Genomic DNA, 26,297 nt, shown 5'->3' on the forward strand with positions numbered 1-26,297 from the left:
CCCTTCATCTGTTAACATGATATATCTCTGAATTTCTTTGGGGATTGTTGTTTCTCTCCCCAAACATTAGATTAGACAAGTGATGGGCTGCTGTCCAATGAAAACAACTTCTAAGTTTGCCTCATTCTCTTGATTTTTTTTTTCTCACTGAAGCTTCCTTGTGTTGAGGATGTGATTTTACTGTTTCACTCATCAGTCATATCATGTTGCCATTATGTGGTTTCTTATCAGACTCTGAAAGTAGATGAAGTGCAATGCGATTTTTGGTCCTTGCAAAATAGAAATAAGGTCTTCTTTTTTAAAACTGTGTTTTAGTCTCCAAGAATAAAGGATTTGTAACCAGGACCAGGGTGAAACTTACACATAAAAAATAAATGACTGAAAACACATACTGTGTATTTTTATTTTAATTTAAATTAACATTGTAAAATAGTGGTGCATGTGCTTTGGTGTATCCTAGTGGCAATAATGTGGTTGTAGTGCATCTGAAAACTGACTTGCATACTGCGTCCCACCAAAAAATAATTTCACCAGCTGCCACTGAACACTTACTTAGTGAATAAGTGAATAAAGTCTGACACTCTGTTCATACATGTCTGTATTATTGTATCATCAACTTTCCTTCAAACCAGTCAAAATAACACTGTCTTATAATCTTCAGGTTCTGCATCAGCTGACAGTTTACATTATAATTGTGGTTTTACTGTGACTGTTTTCTGATTAAAAACCGAGCTAAGCAAACAAACCACCCCCATTTTCTGTATATTTTGTATTGTCAACGCCTGACACTAAAAATCTATTTTGAATCGTCAAAAACAAGGTCTGAAATGTCAGTTTAGTGGATTGACAAACAGCAGCAAACATATAATAACATAATGTGGTAACTTTATAATAACTCTATACCTTCACAAGCAAACTCACCTGTGTACAAGAAACACTTCCACTTCAATATCAAACTCTGTTCTTTTTTAGAACTGTGTCCATTGGTGAAAACAATGGCAATTCTTTCTTTTACAGATTAAAAAAAAATCACTTTATCACTGTGTTTGACTCTGAAACAAACTGAAATAACTGAAAGTTGTTTCTTATACTTTTCATCCTCAGCTCATGAGTAAATATAGAACACATCTCTGATATAACAGATTGACATATTTGACATGTGAGCCCTTCACATCAGAGGGAGATGGTGACCTCAGAGTCTGCCATGTTGCAGTTCCACGTTGTCAGAATGGACAATACACATGCTGATTCTGGAGAGGGTATTTCACAGTCATATACTGAAATGACAGCCAATGTAGACAAGAACGGGAAAAGTGAGCTTATTCATCTGGCTGCTATTTACAAAATCACCTCTAGATGATGCTACATTGTCGACCCAGGTCCTTTCAGCACAGTTAGAGGCACAGTGGTGTAAGACATTTCTGTGTCCTAATGCACATGCACAAACACTGTTTACGTTATCAGTAACGTAGCCAAGTCAAAGTCCTGTAGTTAGTATTTACAGCCTTTATAAATCTTCAAGGACCAAAGGTGCTCATAAAAACTAAGCAGGAAACTTCTCCTGTTGACATTTAGTAGGATAATGGAGAAAGTGTGGCTTTTGTTTGGTGTAGCACTGCTAGCCACTGCATATTCTGTAAGTATTTATTTTCTCCTATATTTCTAATGAGCATGTTATGATACTGTACATCCATAAAGGTTTTATTAACACACTTTGGTTTTGTCTGGGTGTAGATACCTGTCTCCTATGAGCAACGAGGTATGTTAAATAGTTATCTTCTTAAAAGTAGCAACAGTTGGTGACAATATGTGGAAAAATTACTGGATCTGTATTTCCATTGCAGAGGTTTATGAAAATGGTGAGGATGAGAACCCCCTCCTAAACAAAGGTGAGTCAGTTTTGTTGAAAAATAAAAAATAAAAAAAACAATATGGATCCTTTTAATGTAGTGATGTCTGAACAAATATGTCCAAATGTTTAGTAAAACTGAGTAACATAAAATATACAATACCATGCTTGGACTTGGGTTTCAGGTTTAGATGCCAACCTGGTTGAAGGGGACATTTTAATTCCAGTGAGTTGTACTTTATATTTTCTTATTTTTGAGAAAAATATTTTTTTTCCACATTACTTTATTAGTGGCAGTTTGGTTCTGCTGCCATATACAGTAGACCTGTCAGTTGCTGTTGAGTAAACTGGCAGCAATACCCGATTCAAACAATATGTTGCATTCACAGTCATGAAAAAATTAGGACACCCTATGAAAGCCTGTTTATTTTTGTAGCCTTTTTAATATATGGATATTTAATCTCAATTTTAACAATACTGGGAGATTAAAGTAATATAATTAAAAAATTAAATATGAAGAAAAGACTTTCCAAAATCTTCAAAAAATATATTTCTACAAAAATGCATACATGACTGTAATAGCGTCTGTAATGAAACCTTTATCAACCACTTATGGTACAGGAAGGAAGGAATGCCCTGGTTGACAAACGATACAGATGGAAATTTCCAATCCCTTACATTCTTGGTGATGATTTGGGTGAGTCTTAATTTCTGTAATATAATTCTTTAGTATAGTTTTCACTGCAAATCATCGTCATATGTACTTGTGTACACTTTTTTGCCTCATGTATTAGGCAAAAAATACCCTTGTTTAATTTCCCTTATGTGTCTCACTATCTTGTTAATCTTCACAATGTCCATGGATTGAAGGATACTTGTCAGCTCTTGCATGGGCTGGTGTGGTGTGACATGTGCTTTGTCATTATTGGAGAGTGTCTAATTACAGTGTCATCTCAAACTATTTCACCCCCGTGACCTTATTTTCCACTCTTCAGACCTCAATGCCAAAGGCTGTGTTCATCAGGCTTTTGAAATGTATCGGCTGAAGTCCTGCATTGACTTCAAGCCGTATGAGGGAGAGAAGACCTTCATCAAGTTTGAGAAGAGAGGAGGGTATGGTGCCAGCTTTTATTTTACTACTTGTCATGCTTATGAAACATTTTGTAACAGTCTGAGAGATTGTTTCAGGCAGTACCTGCAGAAGTTAGCTTAAGGCTTTAAGGCTGAAATGAAGTCAGTCGAAGCAAGCCACAAGTAGAGTGGGTACTGTCTGAAGTTTACATTTGGACGCAAGCTGTCATTTTCAAAGTTTCAGATAATTTCCATGTTTTCATTATTGCTTTTCTGAGTCACAGTTTGGTTACATTTATGCATAAAAAAACAGATTTGGGCCATAATATTTTGGTCAAGACATGAGTACCGGTACTTCTGTTGCACTAATTCCACCACATTTGAGAAGTCAGTGTCAAATCAAACCAATCAATTTTACAGTCCCCGGAACATAAAAATGCTCCTGCAATGTTCATTCTTCGCTGCTTTTTTATGGTTGATCAGCAGTGCATTTCTGCACGCTGGAATATCTGACATTTAACTCAACTTTCTGTCTGTTATCTGATGCATTGTTCACTAACATGTTCTTCTGTTTGTATTATAAGTTTCTTTAATGACTGATTTGTACTGATTACCGAACATTATTGGCATTGCTAGTCAATCTCATTCTGCCAAGATGGCGATTGTTGAGAAGGGTCCATCTTCCACACTCAGCATTTCAACTGTTTTGATTGTCCATCTTGGTATTTCATTGGACTGCATTTTCCAATAACTAATGGTGTGAATGCTCTTACATACTCTAAATAGTAAGTGTAAGTATGGAAGTATGAGAGTCGAGAGAGTGAAAAATGCTGTAAAAACATAATGTGCTGCGCACTTTTAATACCCCTCGGCCAAATATAGCAATTATGTCATTGAAAAGATATGTCGTCATTTGATCTTGAAAAAATAGGTGACCTATTTTCAATAGTCCTCTGCTCCATGCTAAGATGCATCCACAGTATAAATTTGGTGCAGATACGTGAATACATTCTTCAGATAATATTACGTTGTTGAATGGACAGATGGATGGACGGACAGACAAAAAAACAATTACAATACCCCTTCAGCCCAAGGCTGGCCGAGGGGTTAAAAACTGTAACGTTTAGGATTTGTCATGGCTGAACGAGGAATTGAAACCAAAAGCTCAACTGTGAGACCAAATTCAAATTAACAGTCTTCATTTAAAAAGTACAAAAATAAGAATTGTTCAAGGAGACAAAAGGACTAAAAAGTAAAAGACTACAAAAAACAAAATCTCTCCCAATGGAGGCAAAGGCTTGAAAAATGAAAGATGATCAGAAAACTCAAAATCACTCAGAAGGAGAAAAAAAAACAATCCACAAACAAGCACACGGAATAAACAATTTACAAGACCTGACGTGGGGAGGAGACAACGATGCTGGTTCTTCTGGCATGAGGCAAGGCGAACTGGCAAGGAACAAAGGGAGACATGGGCAATATACACTCCCAATCAAAATTTTAAGACCAGTTGAAAAATTGCAAGAATTTACATTTTACTCTGTTGGATTTTAAAAAGCTTCTAAGTAGAGTTTCAAAATGGAAGAAGAAGAAATGGGAGTGGGACAAAAAAAAAAATTGAGTCTGCAATTTTTTATGAACAACAGTTAAACTGAAATAGGCTGTTCATCAGCTGATCAAAAGTTTAAAACCATGGCTCAAAAAAAAAAAAAAAAAAAAAAAAGCAGAAAACCCCCCTAAAACCGATATAAAAGTTTCAAAAAAGGGACTCAGTAATGAGTTGCGCCACTTTTCTTGTTGACCACTTCAAAAATTCGTTTCAGCATGCTTGATTATTATTATTATTATTATTATTATTATTATTATTATTATTAATATTATTATTATTATCATTATTATTATTATTATCATTATTATTATTATTATTATTATTATGATGATGGGAGTGTTTCCAGGAGGCTAGTGGGAATGTTGCTCCAAGTGGTAAAGATGGCTTCACGGAGGGCATCCACTGTCTGGAACTGATGTCCATTTTGGTTAACTTCCCCTGCCATCCATCCCCAAATGTTCTCAGTTGGATTTAGATCAGGGGAACACGCAGGATGGTCCAAAAGAGTGACGTTAGTCCTCTGGAAGAAGTCCTTTGACAGGTGGGCATTGTGAATTGCAGCATTGTCCTGTTGAAAAAACATCTCCACATAGCCAGCACAACCTGAAGCTCCATTGTTCCACTGAAGGAAAAAGCACCCCAGATCATGATGGCAGCCCCTCCACTGTGCCGCATAGAAACATCTCAAGTGGGATCTCTGTCACGCCAGTAATGTTGGAAACCATCAGGACTGTCAAGGTTAAATTTTTTCTCATTAGAGAATAAAAGTTTCTTCCACCTTTGAATGTCCCATGTTTGGTGCTCTCTTGCAAAGTCCAAAAGGGGAATTTTGTGGCGTTGAAGGAGACGAGGCCTTTGAAGGTGTTTATTGTTCGTAAAGCCTTTCTCTCGCAGATGCCGTTTGATGGTTATTGGGCTGCAGTCGGCACCAATAATGGTCAGCAGTGATGGCGCATTGCGAGGCCTTGCTTATGCAGCTCAACAATCTGACCACGTTCAAAGAGAGAAAGCTTTTTTGCCTTTGCCATCAGGAGGTCATGACAGTGTGAATACCTGACAGAAAATGACACTGAATCCACATTTTTACACAGGTTTTGGCTTTTAAAGTCTGTGGTCTTAAACTTTTGATCGGCTAATGAACAGCCTATTTCAGTTTTGTTGTTTTCAAAATTTGCATACTCAGTTGTTGTTGTTTTTTTTTTTTTTGTCTCATTCCCATTTATTCTTTTTGCATTTTGAAACTATACTTAGAACGTTTTTAAGATCCAACTATGAGAAATGTAAATTCATGCAATTTTCAACTGGTCTTAAAATTTTGATCAGGGGTGTATACACACACACTTGGTAATGGGGAAAAGGTGGAAACAATCAAGGCAGGAGAGGGCAATCAGACTGACAGGAATATGAGAGAAAGGGGAAGTTACCAAAAACAGAGGAAACAGTTTTCAAAATAAAAGTGGAAATAACGAGACAAAAATATAACTATATTTCCTTGTCATGACAATTTTACGACAACACAAATGAAGCCTGTCTGCCTGAAAGTCATTCCACCAAAATGAACAAAGGGGAAGGTGCTAATGGAAACTATGGCATTATGGGAAACCTAGACTTGGATGCCTTTGTTTGTACTTGACTCATTCTAACTCATTCAATTTCTATCCCCAGTTTGACTGCCTTTAGTTTCGTTGTTTTTTTGTTTTTTTTTCTTTTCTTCTTTTTGCTATAGGTGTTTCTCTAGCGTTGGTGATCAGCAGACAGGTCAGATTCTGTCTTTGGGGAGTGGCTGTGATCACAAGGCGGTAATTGAACATGAGCTCCTCCATGCTCTGGGCTTTTACCATGAACAGTCCCGCACAGACAGGGATGACTATGTCACCATCTGGCTGGATCAAGTCACACCTGGTATGTGGTAGGAACAAATACATTTCTAATTTTGTGTTCTGCCAAACCATTATTTTATTGTTTTTATTTTGTATCTGTAATTCAGTATGTAGGTGTCTGTACCATTTGTCTTGTAGAAGTGACTAAAACACAAACTTCCCCACAGGAATGGAACACAACTTCAATAAATACAATGATGACTTCATCACAGATCAAAACACGCCATACGACTATGAGTCCATTATGCATTACCGACCCTTTTCTTTTAATAAGAATGAGTCTGTCCCCACTATAACCACCAAAATTCCACAATTCATCAACATCATTGGCCAGTACCTCGACTTCAGCAAGTTGGATACCCTCAGGCTGAATCGGATGTACAACTGCTGTACGTGACACTTGACATAACAATGACATCACAGTGTTCCCTTAATCTTGGAAATGATTAAACTTTCTTCACATGCAGATTGTATAATAAATGGATTGAAGTAGGATTGTGCTAAAGCATAACTGTAATTCCCTCCCAGCTGGTCCTCTCACTCTACTTGACCAGTGTGCCTTTGAGTATGCCAGTATCTGTGGCATGATCCAGGCTTCCAGTGATGATGCAGACTGGGTCCACACTAAGAGCAGTATTGGATCAGAGGATCACACACTGTTAGGAAGATGCAGAGGTAACCGATACTGGCTTTTGTAATCTCCTCATTATTCTCTTCAAAAATTATAAAAATAAACACAAATGAGGGTACAATCTTTCATGGACTCTCATGAACAGTCTTGATGATAATGGCATTGAAAATGATTATCTGATTTTGTAGATGCTGGTTACTTCATGCATTTCATTACCAAAACTGGGAAACCTGACCAAGCTGCTCTGTTGGAGTCCAGAACACTCTACCCCAGGAGGACCCATCAGTGTCTACAGTTCTTTTACAAGATGACAGGAAGCCCCAAGGACAGGCTGGTGATCTGGGTTAAAATGGATGATGGAACAGGGACCATTCGCAAAATGAAGAAACTACACACCTTTACAGGTATGATCACAAACTGTACTCTTCAGCAGCCACCTGACGCCTCACAGCATACCTGTGCATGCAGCTTCGCATTAAGGCAAGTATTCATTTGAATTGTGCTGCTTAGTATCCTGCTCTGAAAATAACATTCAAATCAAGTTATTTCAGGATATCAAACAAACAAGTGTGGCATTTGATCATAGCCAACTGACCATAGGTCTGGAACAGTTATGGTCTTAGGTTTGTGTCTGTGTTTTCAAAGATCAGTAGAAATTCAGTAGAAATTTGCTATTTTAATATATACTTATGAGAATATAGTAAAGATGGAGAGCAAATAGAATTGAGTAAGGGGGAAAAGCCTGGTCATGTCCAAAGTATAAAAAAGGTTTAACTGATCAAACATTAAAATGTGACTACATTATTGAGATACTCATTTATATTTCCTGGATTATTCTGGCTTTCATTTGATCAAATATGAAAATCTGATCATATCATGAATGACTTCTCCATATTTCCTTGAGTACGTTGTACAGATGACTTGTTTAGTTAATCTCATGTTTGTTGAAGCTTTATACATTTACCAAAGACATAAAATAATTATTTTAGTTGATGGAATTATGACTGCAGCAGGAATGTTTTTTTGTAGGCTGTGTTTTTGTAGGCTTACTCAGCGTAATTCACATTACCTGTGCATCATCATCCAAAAGACAATGGGATTATTGCAGAAAATAAGTTTTCTTGCGAACAACGGTGCGCTTTACTTACATGTTTTGTTCAGCAAAATAACTTTCACTAATGAAAACTACTTTGAAACAGGAGCACCACTGACTAAAATAAAAGGCTAACATTGAAGCTGTAAAATAAACTACACCATAGTTGCTGACTTTGTGACTACTGTTAAGCCTCCAACTTTTTTTTTTTTTTTTACATATATTTATGAGTTTTGAATATTAGAGTCACAGCACATAGATACAAAGTGAACACAGACATACAATATGAGCTATAGCAACCCCAGTCCCAACCCCACATTTCATCTATCAAGGTTTACAAAGAGGAGAAAGAAAATGCATAAATAAATAAAAATAAAGAACATTAATATACACAAAACTACAAAATTAAATGCATAGTGTAATCAGTTCTGCTTTTAATACACTCATTCCAAGCAGAGTGTTGTCCAAACTGCACAGTCTGGGTATTGGTGACTACACCTGCAGATGGATCGGAGATTTTCTCACCAACCGTCTGTAGTCAGTCAGGATGGGGCCGCATCACTCCTCTGTCCTGACAGTGAGTACTGGGGCCCCCCAGGGCTGTGTGCTCAGCCCCATGCTGTACACCTTGTACACCCATGACCGTGCACCAATCACAACAGCAACATCCTTGTCAAATTTGCGGATGACACTACTGTGCTGGGGCTGATCCACAACAATGACGAAATGGCCTACAGAGAGGAGGTCCTGAACCTCACTACCTGATGTTCCCTTAATAATCTGGCACTCAACTCCTCGAAAACAAAGGAGTTGGTGCTGGACTTCAGAAGGAAGAGGGAGGACCCCCCCCCCCCCCTTCTCATCCGAGGGGACACCGTGGAGAGGGTGACTTCAGATTCCTGGATACATACATTTCTCAGGACCTCACATGGGGCACTAACACCAGTGCCCTTGTGAAAAAAGCACGGCAGCGCCTGTACTTTTTAAGGTCATTGAGAAGGGTCAACCTGTCCCAGGAACTGCTGCTATCCTTCTATAGATGTTCTGTGGAGAGCATTCTTACCCACAACATCTAGGTGTGGTATAGGAGTAGCTCTCAGGCTGGCAAGAAGGCTCTGGAAAGAGTCAGGAAGTCAGCCCAGAGCATCATAGGGGTCCAGCTGTCCTCTCTGTCAGACATCTATAACACCAGGTGTCTGCGCAGGGCCAGAAGCATCACCCTCGACAGTTCACATCCCGGACACAGCCTGTTCTCACTGTTGCCCTCAGGGAGGAGGTACAGATCCATCCAAGCCCGCACCTCCAGATTTAGCAGTACGTTTTATCCAAGTGCGATACAGGTACTGAACACACTGCAATGACAATACCTCACAAAAGGACATATATTTAACATATATTCATAGTGTTCAGCCAGAGTCAAAGTGCAATATATAATTTTCTCTACTGTTTCTTGGTTGGTGACATGCCTGTTTTTATTCTGTATATATATTTACTCTTTTCTTTCTTCTTCTTTAAACTGTTGGCACTACGCACCACTAGAGAGTTGTCTCTTATAATTTTGTTGTACATATGTATAATGACAATAAAGGCATTCTATTCTATTCTATTCTATTCTATTAAAATGTGTCCAGATGGCAGATCGTTACTACTCAAAGGATTGTAGGGCCAGTGTAGAAAATTCACCCAAGCTTATATTTAAGACTATAAGTAAACTTCTCTTATACCAGACATGATGATAATTCTTTAAGCCAGTGACTAACAGGATGACATGATATATTCTTCCAGTGCATGGCAATGATGCGGTTTGAATGGGAAAGGCAAAGATTTATCAATTTGATTTCATGCAATTTTAGGGAAAGATTATCAGGATAGAGGCCTAAGATACAGAGTTTGGGAGAGACAGGAAAGGGAATGGGAATTATTTGGAAGATTATATATAATATTGCTTTCCAAAATTTTTGCATTCTCTCACATTCCCAAATACAATGGAAAAGGGTGCCTTTATGAGTCCGACATTTCACGCAAGTGTCTGGAATGTCCAGATTAAATGTATTCAATTTTACTGGAGTAATATGGGTCCTCATTATCCAATTATATTGTATTAACTTAAGTCTAGAGTTAATTGTCAGGCTCTGGGTCTTTGAGCATATTTGACTCCATTCACCATCCAACACCTATTCCTGTAAGTCATCACTCCATGACCTCTTTACTGAGTCAGATGACTCTTTGGAATGAGAGGAGAATATGTCATGAAGTATAGAGATCTGTCCTTTGCCACACTGATGTTGGGTTATAAACCATTCAAACACTGTTAAGGGGGGACAGTTAGATGAGTTGTTTAACTTTGAATGAATAAAGCTATGCAGCTGTAGGTATTTAAAAAATACCTATCATCTACACAGTCAAAGAACGTCTAACATAAATGAAGTAAGGACATTATAATATCTGATTGCACTATCACCTTGAATTGTACTCCAATGAAAGATGAGAAAATCCCTCTCGTGCTGTCACCTAGAACTCAACAGTATTCCCCACTAACCGAAGCAGATGAAAACACAACATAACGCTGGTCTGATCCTACAAAGAGGAGCAGAGTAATGACACTCAAACACGTCCATCATTAGTCACCCCCACCAAACGGCATAAAAAGAAAAGATCAGAGAGTATTTAAAACAGAAGCAACAGGCAAAAAAAAGTAAAAAAAGAGAAAGAGAGCTTTAAAGGGGAACTAGACATCATTTTACCATTATGGTTCTTCTTCGCTGTTTTTGTCAGCAGAGCTCCCCCTACAGTTTCAGAGACATATTTACTGTTGTAAAACCCACCGTTAACCCTCCCCCTTTAACCATGTGCATTGGTCTTCAATGAAGCAAGTGACAAGAAAGCAAAAAATTGAATATGCTACATGAGCAGAGCGGAATGGGAAACTTTAACTGGACATTGAAGTTTCGGACATTTGTTTTCACTTTGTGGAGGAGGTTGCGGAACCGGAGCTGCTCTTTAGCTCTGCAGCTAAGGTTAGCAGCTCAGTGCCAGTGGCTGCAGACAGAGCCTCAGACCCCAGCCCCATTAGTGATTAGCATGCTGTCATATCAGGGCTAATATTTACTGTACAAGAGACAAGTATCATACAACACCAGCTAACATTGAACATCAAGGCAAATAGTTATGCCAGTCGCTATTCAGATGAAATGAATTAGACATGGAGCATATCATGAACTATATACATCTCACAAAAACTAGATTGAACTGACAAAATTGTTTGGCTAGTAATAAAAACACACTCCTGAGACAGACAAAGGGTGATTTAGTAAACTGAACAAACATACACCTACATAACACAAACAACCGTGATTACTAATCAGTATGCTAACATCTCCACTGGCCAAAAAGCATCGTTCATAAAATAAGTTCATAAACAAGTAAACACTGTTACAACCAATAGCACCATCCAGAGCATAAATCCACTGAAACACATAGAGTATAGAAAATTCATCTCTGCTGGTGCTGCCATTTTTAAACACCTGTGAAATGAAAGCATGGCTGACTTGTGTTTACAGTTAGCCAGCAATACCTGGCAGGTAGTGTGTTTTTGTGGTAGTGCAGCAAACCATGACGTTTCTCATGTGAGATGAGATATTGGACCACCAGGATAAGATTTAGGCTCCAGGGACGGCACTGAGAAGTTGCAAATGGCATATTCGGCCCTAGAGGCACTAGTGGGTAGGTGGAGGGCTTCCATTCTCCCCCTAACAAGCCATGTAACCATCACAATTACTTTGAAACTGTTTAATTAAGGTAAAAATGTTGTCTAGTTCCTCTTTAACAGAAGCATGCTTCCTCTGGCTGTCTTGTAATTTCCAGAAGTTTTAGGTAGAGGAAGAGAAATAATCCAAAATGTTTTACTGTAGTCCTCGACACAAGATGTTCAAATGTGTTGATTATTATCTTCACCTCCAGGATTTATGCCAGTGTCGATGACCCGTTGGACTGGCTAGCAGAGAGACTTTGGGCGAATGTCACACCGTCTTCTAGTTTGTCAAAGATCTGGGACCTGTGTGTCATTTGCAGCGGGGCTGGATGAAGAATTCCATGCTGGACATTCAAGCCTTTAAACTGCTGCTTCACTTTGTAAAAGTGCTTCCTTTTGATGTGTGTCTCTCTGGCAACATCCTGGAAGAATTTCACCTCCTGCTCTTTAAACATCACTTTCCCTTTGGCCCTGGCTACCCGGATCACTCTTACCTTATCTTTAAAGTTGAGGAAGCTTATCGTTATCACACTGCACTCCTAGCGACCCTGCAGATGGTGGGCTCGCTCAATGATGACCAAGTAAGGGAAGGAGTCAGGCCCAAGTACCTCGGGAAGCCATCTCTCTGAGAAAGCTGCGGCGTCGCATCCCTCAGCTCCCTCCGGCAGGTTGATGAGGCAAAGATTGTTGTGCCGACAGTGGTTCTCCTGGTCCTCAGTCTTAGCAGCGAAAGTAGTTACCTGCTTATGGAGAGCGGCGACTGTCTTTTGCAAAGTAGTAACGTTGTCCTCTGTGTCTCTAATAAGTTGTTAGGCCTCTGCGAGTCTGTTAGAAAACTTGTTCAAGTCATGTTTAACACCTTGAATGGCTGTTAGGATGCCTGCAAAGATTGCCGAGAACCATCTCTCAAGTCAGATATAGCTTTCATGAACATGTTTCCCCTATTAGTCTCCACACTGCTAGCTGCACTGCTTGCTGTTAGCATTTCTGAAGAGCCAGAGACAGGTAAGCGCACATCGATGTAGTTAGCAAGCAGGGTCATCTCCTTTTTCTGCTTTCTGGTTTCCATTACAAGCACAAAAGTTTTAGTGAGTCAAATGATCTATTTTGAATATTCTTCAGGTATTAACTGCAGGATTAGCCACTATCTTAGGGAACGTCTGTCAATTCGTGCATTCAGCTTGCTGACATTTTGAGTGCCCCAAGCCTCCAACTTTTAATTCTTATTCTTATTATTTAACCAGGAAAAAAAATCATTGAGATTAAAAATCTTTTTCAAGAGTGTCCTGGCCAACACAGCAGCAGCAGCAGCAGCAGAAGTTACACAAAATGGAAATCACAGCCATACATCCACAGTAATATACATAAACACAATGAAAGTCAGTACTAAAAACAAACTTAAAACTGATAAGAGCTTACATATAAAACATCACCATCATTTTAAAAGGTACTAAAAGTATAGTAACAAGGTCCCTAAAAGCATCTCAAAGCCGAACCCAATTCAGTCCATTAGAAAAACATCTATACCCAAATTTGTCCCTTTCCCATTGATTTAAAGTGACTTTGAATGTATTAAAAGAGACCAGTTCCTTCAGTTTAATTTCCCTCTGTAGGTTGCTCCAGGCAGTGGGAGCAGAATATTTAAAAGCTGTCTTTCCCAGTTCTGTTCTGACTTTTAGAACCTGTAAATATAACAGGTCCTGGGACCGGAGACTGTAATTATTCAAGTTATTCCAACAAATGTAGACCACCAAATATAATGGAAGCAGACCTGGGATACATTTATAAATAAAAGAATAGCAATGTTCAATGTAAAAAGATCTGTCCATCTAACTCGGGCGTATAAAAGACAATGATGAGTCCTGGGTGTGAGGCCTGTGATGATTCTCAGAGCACCATGATAAACAGTATCAAGGGCATTTAAGTTCTGAGATGATGCATCCATATAATGTCCCCATAATCCATCACAGAAGTAAAAGTGGCAGCAACAAGTCTCTTCTTAGCTTCAAATGAAAGACAAGATTTTATCCTGAAACTAGAAGCACTCGGAGAGCACAGACCTCTGCCAAGGCTGATCAGTGGCCCCCCCATGGGCCCCCCCACGCCAAGGAGGTTATGTTTTTGCCAGGGTTTGTTTGTTTGTCGGTCTGTCTGTTTGTCTGTCCGTTAGTGTGCAACATAACTCAAAAAGTTATGGACAGATTTTGATGAAATTTTCAGGGTTTGTTGGAAATGGGCCCCCCCGTGGGCCCCCCCACCCCCGATCTCTACCAAAATTTAATCATTTCTTCCTTATCCCATTCCCAACAAACCCTGAAAATTTCATCAAAATCTGTCCATAACTTTTTGAGTTATGTTGCACACTAACGGACAGACAAACAGACAGACAAACAAACAAAACAAACCCTGGCAAAAACATAACCTCCTTGGTGGAGGTAATAAAAACCCAATTTTAGTTTCAGTCTTCTTAAAAGTTGCTTCGTGTGAGGGGTAAAAGACAGTGAGTCATCAATTAAAATACCCAGATATCTATACTCAGATACTCGCTCAATATGATGGCTGTAAATATTGGAGATTAAAGGAAGGTCCTGAGGCTTTGACTTGGCTTTTGAAAATAACATGAATTTTGTTTTTGAGGAGTTTAAAATCAGACTTAAATCATAAAATCTTGATTGAAAAACAATTAAAGTGCCTTGGAGCTGTGTAAGACCCAGACTGAGTATGGATGCTGACATATAAATGACTGTGTCATCTGCATAAAAATGAAAGTTTGCATCAGAAACGTTTTGAGCAATATTCTTGATATACAAAATAAACAGTAGAGGTCCAAGGACTGACTCCTGAGGTACGCCCTTTGTAACTGTAAGTAAGTCCAATGTCTGTCCCCTGACTTGTACGCACTGAGTTCTATTGGTGAAGTAGCTTTCAAACCAGGTGACTGCATGGTTAGAAAGTCCAGTGACAATCAGTCTCTGTTGTAGTAGTAGGTGGTCAAATGTGTCGAAGGCTTTGGACAGATCAATGAAAAGGGAAAGGGCTGCACAATGTTGTTTACTGTCTATAGAATTGATTAAATCATTCATGACCTTTAAAGCTGCAGTGGTTGTGCTGTGTGATTTCCCAAAACCAGATTGAGAGACACACAATACGTCATTATAATGAAGAAACTCCTTAAGTTGGCGACTAATGAGCTGTTCAAGAACCTTGGCCAGGAAGGATAATTTTGATATAGGACAATAATTATTAAGGACACTGGAGTCACCTCCTTTAAGCAGAGGGAGAACAAAGGCTGATTTCCATATACATGGAATTTCATTGGTTCAGATAGACAAATTAAAAATGCATGTTAAAGGAGATGCTATAAAATCTACTGCTAAACGTATAAAGAAAGGCTCTAATTGATCAGGACCAGCTGATTTATAAGTGTCTAAAAGTCTGAGAGCCTTGTGCACCTCTGAGACTTTAAAAGGAGTAAAACTGAAAGATTAGATCTCAGACAGTTGAGCATCTGACTTGGTAAAAGCAGGTCTTTCAGGAACGGGATTATGCCAATTGAACAAATCACTTGAGGATATGAAGTGTACATTAAAACATTTTAACATTTTTGTTTTATCAGTGATTTGCTGTGAATCCTTGACTATACATGTAGGCAACTCTGTGTATTCTCCATGTTATTGTCATTCAAAGATTTAACGGTCTTCCAGAATTTAGATGGGTTATTGAGAATTTTGGTAGTTTGAATGAGGAAATGCTCAGATTTAGCTTGTTTATTTGCAATTGTGCAAGAGAAATGTGGCAATCTTGGGCTGCTGTCCACGTTCAGAGGCGACATAAGAACATGGAAACAATTACATTTCACATACCTGCCTCTTCCACAAAAACCCTTCTTCTTAGCATCAAGAAGTGGTTTACAAAATGTTTGCAAGAGTGCAACCAAAACTCCTTCAACTGGGAAGCAGAGATGTTCACTCTCTTCAAAGTTTTATAGGTGGTAGGCCAGACTCTAGTATCTCGTTTTTAATTAATATGGAGAAGCTGTGTGTGATTTCATTGAATGATAATATATTTAAAAATATGTTCAAACTCCATAGAAACTGTTTCCTTCGTTGCCTCGTGCACCAGCATTAAATATAGTCTTTTAAAAACTATTAGTTTTGAGCAGGCAAACCTGCAGGACAGCTAAATGATAATGAGTGATTTGTGTTAAGTTTCACGGACAACCAGGAAGTGAACAACTCAGGTTGCGTCTCACTTCTGTCTCCTCTTAATGCAATGTCTTTGCTATCTTCTAAAACTGTGAGTTGCTGTGAAAATCTTTTGTTTTGATGTACTTGGAACCGATCTGTCAGATGAGACAGACAGTATACAAGCAGTCAAATGGATTAGTTTTGCATTTTAGTCATGTTTTCGGATGCCATGGTGTATCACGAACGTATGGTATGAATGTTTGAAAACGCAGTAGGTTCGACAGTATGTTGTATCTTATGGTTGTATCCAGGGTGCGATTTGTTGGGGGGGATCAACCCCCGCTCTGGTTTTTACATCCCTCCTGCTCAATGAATTTCATCCTCAGGGGGAACCAATTGAAATAACAGGCAGGTTGTGAAAGAGTTTTCTTCCACCTGTATCCTACATTAATCCTACATTAGTGGTACAAACGTTCTCCTGAACTGCACTGTCGGCAGTCTCAGAATTCGCGAATGTCCCCATGCACGGTAGCGCCTCATGGAGCCCCAAGAGCAGTGGAGGTGGTCCAGTGGATACAGGTTAGAAGTTGTGAAAATTATGTGTAAGATCCACTGTATAATAGAGGAATAGAACCCAGGAGTTGGACGTTGAAAAGTATGTAAAGTTTCATTTTTGTTTCACGCCAGCGTTAGTTCCATTATTTATGGACTGCACCCCCACTGCTGCTGCCCCCCCCCCAAAAAAAAACAAACAAAAAAACCAAAAACAAAACAAAAAAAAAACATCCCACCTCTGTTTTTTTGACAAATTGCACCCTGGTTGTATATTTGTATGTATGTATATTTATATATGTGTGTATTTATGTGTATATGTATCTATGTATGTACATACGTACGTGTGTATGTATGTATGTATGTGTCTATGCATGTATGTACGTACATGTATGTATGTATGTACATATGTACGTGTGTATGTATGTGTGTGTCTATGCATGTATGTACGTGCATGTGTGTATGTACTTATGCAAGTTGTATGGTTTTTGGCTTAAATTATATCTTGTTTGGTGAATAACTCGTGCCCCTCAATCAATGCATTGCAACCTACACAACACACTTAATGAAAGCACCCACAGCAATTACTCAACATTCAAGTTTTCATCAACACAGTAGAGAATTTAGTTTTTTTTTGTTACTGCAAAAAATACAATTTCTTGTAGAGACAACAGGACATGCATGACGAGACTACATACATCAGCATTTACAAAAATCTTAAGGAATTAAAGTAATAATGCAATATTCATAATGATAAAGCATGAAAAAACAGGCATTAAAATACTAAATACATTTCAGAAGGCAACAGACAGTTACAAGGGGAACATCACATACCTCTGTCTCTCCATCATAGGCAAAAGTTATACACAGTTAAGGGACCCCAAACATGGGAACAAGTCCCTGCCCCACCCACTACCATACAATCCAACAACTTGGTGTGGAAGCTGCTCCAGCGACACACTGAATCTGTTGGAGCATCACAGAAAATCAGGTAAATTCAGGGAAGCATAAGCAACCCTGCTGCACTAGCATAATTGAAAATGAAGGGCTGTATGCATCTACTCACAGATGAGAAAAGCCCTGTCACTCCCTGTTCTGAGACCATCTGGACAACGTTTGTGCAAAGGTTAGGATTCTGCACTCAGCCTTGGAAGGTTCCCATCCATCGAGGAGAGCATCACATCTACTCCCAGTTGGTTGTCTAATATATGAGAAGAATCAATATGTTACTGACAGTAACAGAAAAAAGTTTTGTTTTGTGTTGAGGGAAAGATGAAGGCTATGAAAATACTGCTCGATAGAACTGAGATTGAGCTGTAGTGTGGATGCCGTGGAGTGGAGAGAGAGGCCCTCAGAGTATAAGATGGTATCGTCAGCATATAGGTGGATCTTGGAGTTGCCGGCATTCTTGGCTACATCATTAATGTAGATGGAGAACAGCATTGGGCCCAGGATGGAGCGTTGGGACACCCCTTGAGTGATCGTGAGAGGGTCAGACAGGATGTTTTCAGTCTTCACCTGCTGAACTCGGTTATTTAGATAGCTGGCGAACCAGTTGCAGGAGTGTAAAGACAGACCAATGCTGGTGAGCCTTTGCAGGAGGATGGAGTGGTTGACAGAATCAAAGGCCTTAGATAAATATTACCTGTATAAGAAGGTCAATGCTCCCCCAGAGGCAAACCCATTTCAGACATTTGTTCCATAATAAGCCAGAGTGTTTACTCTTTTCTTGGCAAAGTCTGCAAAGCTCACCTGTTGTGCCTCCACCAGAGCAGTATGGATGGAGAGAGAATCATTGGTTGTCTGCTGGATGATTCCCCTGCTCCAAAAGCGGTTTTGGAGTTAGTCCACTGCATTTGCAAAGCGCGTCCGTGTTTGGGGGGAATTGCACCTGCAAAAAAAAAAACAACTGCCTTACACTTACACTGACTTGTGTCTCTGCACAGACTGTCACACACAGCAGCATAGTGCTTCATGGGAAGCATCTACCCCCTTTATTTCTTTCTGTCCCTCCACAACTCCTCTTTATTTATCCTTCTCTCAACTTCACCACAATCTGACACTCTCTCTCTCTCTCTCTCTCTCTCTCTCTCTTTCTTTCTCTCTCTGCTTGGCGCCTTGCCAAGCTGTGAACCAAAAAAAGTGTTCTGGTTGCAAGAGTTGGGGTTCTTTTCCATCACACTTACATAGTGCTTTGCTTTAATTTGCTTGTTTGTACTGTTTCGACAGCTATGACAATGGTAACAAATTATACAAAACTATTAAGTTCATGCCTTTGACTTTCATTTCATTTTCTAGAGTTTGCACTTGAGCTATTGGCTAGCTTCCTGTAGAGAGTAGCACATTTCAGGGCTATTGTTGTCACCATCATAACACATTGAAGGGAAAGCATGGCAAGCATGGCTCACAGTCTTTGTAGCCTATAAAAATAACTACAAAAATATGCACATATTCAAGGTACATGAAGTAAATACAAAGCAAACCATACCTGAATGTTGTCTCAGGAGGATGAGTGCATCTGCAGACTGTTTATGTTCCGGCCCTGCGATGACAGTCTTTCAATGAACCTGACACACTTTTGCTCATAAAGAATTGTATATTATTCTTTACAGAGCAAATTGTCAGCTAGGAAAAACCAGAAGTCTGTTCACTTTATTTTAGAAATTTGTTTTGAGAAAATCAGCTTCACAGCGAAGAGGTATTGACCAACTTGTGAACAGAACGAGATAGACTGACTTTGCCCAACACCTATTAGGACTCATTTCTACATCCCTAGAGAATAGAGTTACGGGTAAATGTCATGTAGTGGACACATATTAAAAGAACTCACATATTTTTCAAATGGTCTATCGGTCTTTAAGTATCAATATCAAGCTGCATGTTATGTCAATGGCGACTTTCTGTGCCCCTCCGGTCCTCCACAGTTTGGTACTTTGTGCCCCCGCACTGCCTATGTAACTTACTTGGGTGCCGCTACCAGTTTTGGCCTTCCTGAAACATAATCATGTAGGGCTCTTGCTACAAGAAAGTAAATGGAAACAATCTGTTGGGGGGGGTGCATTTTGTGTATAAATGTATGAATGCCGCCACACAGCTCCATAAACACTACTTGATTTATATTAATAACTCATTCTATTGTAATTATGTTATACAGTTTTATTGTACTTCACCTACTACATATTTCACATAGCTTATGCTTGTTCTGTCCTGTTATCAGTTTATCATTCAACTGTGAAGCACTTTGAACGGCACTAACCTGTGTGACAGGTATAATACAAAGTAAGTTTGTTTGACTGATACACTGGTACCTTTTATATTTTTTCTTGATACTCAGCTGATTCTGACCTTTTATGGAAGATTGTCCATGTCCCAATGGAGGTGGATGTGAAATTCCGCTACGCTTTCCAAGCTGTACGTGGTGATCCTACTGTGTCTACTGGTGGCATCTACATCGATGACATCAGCCTGACAGAGACACGCTGCCCCAACAATGTGTGGACCATCAGGAACTTTTCGCAGATCATGGAGACAGCCACCCCCGACACGGTCATCCATAGTCCACGTTTCTACAGCCCTGAAGGCTATGCTTACGGTGTCCGCCTCATTCCTTTGTCCAGTTACAGTGACTACACAGGAAACTATGTTGGGCTGTACTTCCAGCTACTCAGCGGGGAGAACGATTGGGTGATGCAGTGGCCTGCAGTAAACAGACAAGCCACCTTGGTAGTGATGGACCAAGACCCAGACATTAAGTTGAGGATGTCCACAGCTCGCAGCCTTACTACTAATATGATGCTAAGTATGCACTCCTCTATTTACCTTGAAAAAATCAAATTAAATAATTGGATGACTGCAGTAGCTCACAATTCCTTTATGTCATATTTTGGCTCTGTTCTTTTGTGTTTTCTAGCATCAGATGGAAACTATTTCTGGGACAATCCCTCCAAGGTGGGGGTGTTTGATCTTTCTTGTAATTGCTACAGAGGGCCGTCATGGGGCTGGAGGAACTTTGTCAAGCACTTTGACCTCCGGCGACGTAATTACCTTAAGAATGATGACCTTATTATTTTCATCAACTTTGAGGGTTAGTGGTTTGTGATTGGCTAAGTGTTGTCTTAGCTATGTGTGTAACTGCTGACAGAGACGCAAATACATTAGAAGGGTCATGTTACAAATCAGAAATGTATCGAAAATAAAACATGAATTACTTTGTGAGGAGATGTACTATGAACTCCAGATCTTCATCAGCACTACGGTCAAAGGGCTGTGGAGTGTTGAGGTCTTCATTGTCCTGTAATACAGTTGTTGCCATTAGCTAACTCCAATTGAAAGCTAATGTTAGCTTGACTGTATACTATATATATATATATTTTTTTTTTTTTTCATTTATTTATATTGAATATGGATGATACAAGCTTCCTGATTACTACAATTTGACTTCTTTCCACAACATAATACAGAAATGAAAATTCAAGGAAGCATAAAATAATGATACATGCAAAAAGAAAAAGAAAAAAAGTCATATTCGAAAAGGAGTGAGAAGAAGCATAGCTTATTAGCTCTCACCCCTTTGTCTAAACCAACAATTTGTACATATATACATACATACATATACATACATGCATATATACACCCATATACGAACACATCTACCTATCTATACATACATACATACACATATATACACATACCTACACATATACCTATATATACATACATACATACATGTGCACATGCATACATATACACATCCACATATATCATATACACATACAGTACAGGCCAAAAGTTTGGACACACCTTCTCATTCTTCGCATTTTCTTTATTTTCATGACTATTTACATTGTAGATTCTCACTGAAGGCATCAAAACTATGAATGAACACATGTGGAATTATGTACTTAACAAAAAAGTGTGAAATAACTGAAAACATATCTTATATTCTAGTTTCTTCAAAGTAGCCACCCTTAGCTCTGATGACTGCCTTGCACACCCTTGGCATTCTCTTGATGAGCATCAAGAGGTAGTCACCTGAAATGGTTTTCACTTCATAGGTGTGCCTTGTCAGGGTTACTTAGTGGAATTTCTTGCCTTATTGATGGGGTTGGGACCATCAGTTGTGTTGTGCAGAAGTCAGGTTGATGCACAGCTGACAGCCCTATTGGACAACTGTTAGAATACATATTATGGCGAGAACCAATCAGCTAAGTAAAGACAAACGAGTGGCCATCATTACTTTAAGAAATTACTTTAAGAAGGTCAGTCAGTCTAGAAAATTTCAAAAACTTTGAATGTGTCCCCAAGTGCAGTCGCAAAAACCATCAAGCGCTACAACGAAACTGGCTCACATGAGGACCGCCCCAGGAAAGGAAGACAAAGAGTCACCTCTGATGATGAAGATAAGTTCATCTGAAAAAAAAAAAAAAAAAAAAAAAAAAAAGATAAGTTCATCTGAGTCACCAGCCTCAGAAATCGCAAATTAACAGCAGCTCAGATTAGAGACCAGATGAATACCACACAGAGCTCTAGCAGCAGACACATCTCTACAACAACTGTTAAGAGGAGACTGCGTGAATCAGGCCTTCATGGTCAAATAGCTGCTAGGAAACCACTGCTCAGGAGAGGCAACAAACAGAAGAGATTTATTTGGGCCAAGAAACCCAAGGAATGGACATTAGACCAGTGGAAATCTGTGCTTTGGTCTGATGAGTCCAAATTTGAGATCTTTGGATCCAACCGCCGTGTCTTTGTGCGACGCAGAAAAGGTGAATGGATGGATGCTACATGCCTGGTTCCCACCGTGAAGCATGGAGGGGGAGGTGTGATGGTGTGGGGGTGCTTTGCTGGTGACGCTGTTGGGGATTCATTTAAGATTGAAGGCAACCTGAATCAGCATGGCTACCACAGCATCCTGAAGTGACATGCCATTCCATCCGGTTTGCGTTTAGTTGGACCATCATTTATGTTTCAACAGGACAATGACCCCAAACACACCTCCAGGCTGTGTGAGGGATATTTGACCAAGAAGGAGAGTGATGGAGTGCTGCGCCAGATGACCTGGCCTCCACAGTCACCGGACCTGAACCCAATCGAGATGGTTTGGGGTGAGCTGGACCGCAGAGTGAAGGCAAAAGGGCCAACAAGTGCTAAGCATCTCTGGGAACTTCTTCAAGACTGTTAGGAAACCATTTCAGGTGACTACCTCTTGATGCTCATCAAGAGAATGGCAAGAGTGTGCAAAGCAGTCAGAGCTAAGGGTGGCTACTTTGAAGAAACTAGAATATAAGATATGTTTTCAGTTATTTCACACTTTTTTGTTAAGTACATAATTCCACATGTGTTCATTCATAGTTTTGATGCCTTCAGTGAGAATCTACAATGTAAATAGTCATGAAAATAAAGAAAATGCAAAGAATGATAAGGTGTGTCCAAACTTTTGGCCTGTACTGTAGATATATATATATATATATATATATATATATATATATATATATATATATATACGTACACCTAGATATACATACATACGCACATATACATACCCATGTGCATACACTTACATATACATGTACATATTCCTGCGTTAGGGGTGCAGAAAAAAGAGAGTGAAGCCTTCACCAATATTCTGTCCTGAAACTAGCTGTTATCATGGATGTAGACAACCGAGGCTATCAACAAATGACTGGTTCCTAACATAAAACAGATAAATTATAATTATAAATTCCATATTGAACCATTGATCAGAATAGTTTTGATATACAAAAATACTTCCTCAGCAAATAACAAGAAATCTAGCATATATCTGAGCTATATGATACTTAAGAAGGAAATTAGAAATAAATGCATATTCAAGAAAAGGCCTGGATTTTTTTGGTACAGAAAAAGAACTTTATTGATCCCCAGGGAAAATTCATTTTACCATCAGCGCAGTAAAAAGAAAGAAAATAAAGAAGGAACACTAAGCAAAAACAAGAATTCATCACTCCATGAATCATCAGACTGAAGTGTTGTAGACTAATGGCAGTGAGCATGAAAGATACTCTATACTTCCCAGTCCTGCATTGTAATAATGTTAGTCACCCACTGCAGCTACTCTTCTGGTTTGTCAGAATAGGATGAAGAGGATGATCCTGGTTTTCCAAGATGCCCTCCACCTTCCTTAGTGTGCATCTGTCCACCACTGTCCCCAGTGTCTCCAGCTTCCCTTCAGAACCAGATTTTGTCACCAGTCAGTCTAGTTTTGCGTCCATTTGTCTGATGCTACCTTCCCAGCAGACAGAAGCACAAAAAAGACACAACCTACTTTCTCTGTTTAAAAACAGACAGTATTATACTGAAGAATCTAAATCAGGGGTGTCCAAACTTTTTTTAAAGAGGGCCAGATCTGATAATGTGGACATTGCCAGGGGCCAGTGGTCCCTTTGGAAATTTTTTAAACAGTAAAAATTACATATAAATGCGCTGTTCTACAACAATTTTATTTTCATTGTCACAATATCATTTTTTTAAATGGCAATATAACCAAATCTAAGCCACTCAGGTGTGAACAAATTTAAAAAAAAAAAAAAATACATTTCTGCCTTCCTTTCACATCTGGTGTCACATAACATAGAACAAACTGTATGGAGTATCTTAAACATCCAAGCTGATAAAAATCTTAACCCCACATTCATTTTAAACATGACTTATATGAGTAATCATTACTCATATATTACTCAGTAATGCAAAGTCTGTTAACATTTAAGATGAAAACATATGACTCTTACTCTTGTCTTTCACAAAATCATTCAGAAAGTAATATTTTGTGTCACATCTACAAGTACATAACACCAGCAGTTAGAGGCAACTAACCTGGCAACTTGGTAGCCTGCCTTGGTGGTGAATTCACTGAACTCAGAGGTTCAAATGAAGAGTCACTGTTGAGTTTAAAGCAGCTTGAATTTGCTTCATTTTTTCGGAACTCTCACTCCCTGCTAGCTTGTCGTATGCGTTAGCATGTTTTGTCTGCTAGTGTCTCTTTACATTGAATTCCTTAAACAAGGCAACAGTCTCTTGACAAATTAGGCAAACACAATCGCCTTGATTTTCAGTGAAAAAAAATTGTAATTCCCATCTCTCCTGGAAGCACTGGCCCTCACTGTCAACTTTCGTTTTTTTATTTACAGGCGCCATGGTTAGAAATTAGCAAAAAGGGTTCACGGCAAAGTCACAGAGCCAGATAGAGTAAGAGTGGTGCTGCCACCATGAGGTGAAAGGAGAAACTGCATTTTGAACCTTTTATGATTCATGTACTCTGTTCAACGGTCCAAGCGGGCCATAAATAATACATTCTAAAACCCAAGCTGTGGGCCGTATAAAATCTGACCGCGGGCCGTGATTGGCCCCCGGGCCGGACTTTGGACATGCCTGATCTAAATAATGGGTTTTAATCATTTTAAATACATAGATACAATCTGTTTTAAGTGTTACATTAGTATCAAAGTACTCAAGAAGTAATTACACATGTATTTCAGAAATATTTACACACACCACCCATCTCTGGACTCCTTCATGACAAGGAAATGATTTCTTTATCAACAGATATTTCCTCACTGATCAAGACCGAAGTTCCCATCAGGCCAAAGGAATAAAATCACAAGATGACCTGAGGGTAAGATATTAGATCATTTCCATTTCTACCTGTGAACATGCGCTCATGTTCTTTTCCTCTTAAAAATTTCAGGCACTGCGTAAAATGGATTGGTGTGAAGACAAAGAGAGAAGGGAAGATCAATTTCAGAAAAAAATTACATATTAGAACAATTGAACAGATACATTGAGGTTCATAATCTGTATAAAAAGGTGATCAAGCTGTTCAAGTGCTGCAATAATACAGTTCTTTCCCAGTTGCTTGATTCAACCTGTTCATGCTTATTAAAGGCATTTTAACTCCAAATATCTTTGTGCTTGTTGTCCTTTTCTTTCGACTTGTGAAAACAATAAAAGTAGTTAATATAAACCCACATTTATCAATATGCCTAGGTTTTAGTTTTAAAAGGCAGAGGTGGGAATCTGTGGGAATTTCATTTTTTTTGGAGTCTTTAAAACATATGACTGAAACAGGAGTGTCATCACACATTAACTAGATAACTGATGAAAATCTAAATCAACACAAATTTTAAAAAAAGAAAAGAGAAAACCAGAGATGTGTTGTCTTTGAGAACAAATAACAATAATAACAATATAAAGATCACAAGTAATCATACATAAACAGGGTGTGTAAGCCATATTTGCTTTTGTACCCCATAGGATCTTGTTAAAAAAAAAAGAAAAAAGTATTACAGTCCATGGAAAGGGACAAGTCATTTTCTTATCCCGTTTGAATCATGTCATTTACACTGTCAGTAGATAATAGTAGTAGTAGTAATAGATAATTATATAAGTCAAGGAAGTCATAGTTTGTGGCAAAACTGTTCCACGTGTCTGTGAAAAATATGTCACTACACTTGTGGCCAAAAGTTTGGGGAATGACAAAAATGGATTCTTTGCTTAAATGTGATTTGTTTGTCATTACACTTCTTAGAAACCTATATAAATCTTCAGTTGTTCTTCAGTGCACATCAGGGGTATTGATTTTACAAGTTTAGTACTGACTTGTAGAAGAAAACATGGACAAGCCCCACAATACATTTGTA

The 26,297-nt window shown here is 38.9% G+C and overlaps 1 protein-coding gene across 2 annotated transcripts; it reads left to right on the forward strand.

Annotated features, from left to right (window-relative positions):
* Positions 1–1,441: 1,441 nt before the first annotated feature.
* mep1a.1 (meprin A, alpha (PABA peptide hydrolase), tandem duplicate 1) lies at positions 1,442–25,268 on the forward strand. 2 transcript variants are annotated; one of them, XM_030129253.1, is made up of 13 exons: positions 1,442–1,636; positions 1,735–1,759; positions 1,845–1,889; positions 2,035–2,075; positions 2,471–2,546; positions 2,845–2,962; positions 6,256–6,431; positions 6,577–6,798; positions 6,938–7,084; positions 7,229–7,444; positions 19,958–20,422; positions 20,534–20,707; positions 25,204–25,268. In XM_030129253.1, the coding sequence occupies exons 1-13, from the start codon at positions 1,583–1,585 to the stop codon at positions 25,251–25,253; spliced, it is 1,809 nt and encodes a 602-aa protein (XP_029985113.1). In that variant the 5' UTR covers positions 1,442–1,582; the 3' UTR covers positions 25,254–25,268. The 2 variants fall into 2 exon arrangements, with proteins under 2 accessions (XP_029985113.1, XP_029985115.1); XM_030129255.1 differs by lacking the exon at positions 6,577–6,798.
* The last annotated feature ends 1,029 nt before the right edge of the window (positions 25,269–26,297 follow it).

Source organism: Sphaeramia orbicularis, chromosome 24 (assembly GCF_902148855.1).
Source record: "Sphaeramia orbicularis chromosome 24, fSphaOr1.1, whole genome shotgun sequence".
NCBI lineage: Eukaryota > Metazoa > Chordata > Actinopteri > Kurtiformes > Apogonidae > Sphaeramia > Sphaeramia orbicularis.

Coding starts and splice junctions, on each gene's coding strand:
- mep1a.1 (XM_030129253.1), top strand. CDS start 1,583: ATGGAGAAAGTGTGGCTTTTGTTTGGTGTAGCACTGCTAGCCACTGCA. Junction 1,890..2,034: donor GAACCCCCTCCTAAACAAAG/GTGAGTCAGTTT, acceptor CTTGGGTTTCAG/GTTTAGATGCCAACCTGGTT. Junction 2,963..6,255: donor AAGTTTGAGAAGAGAGGAGG/GTATGGTGCCAG, acceptor TTTTTGCTATAG/GTGTTTCTCTAGCGTTGGTG.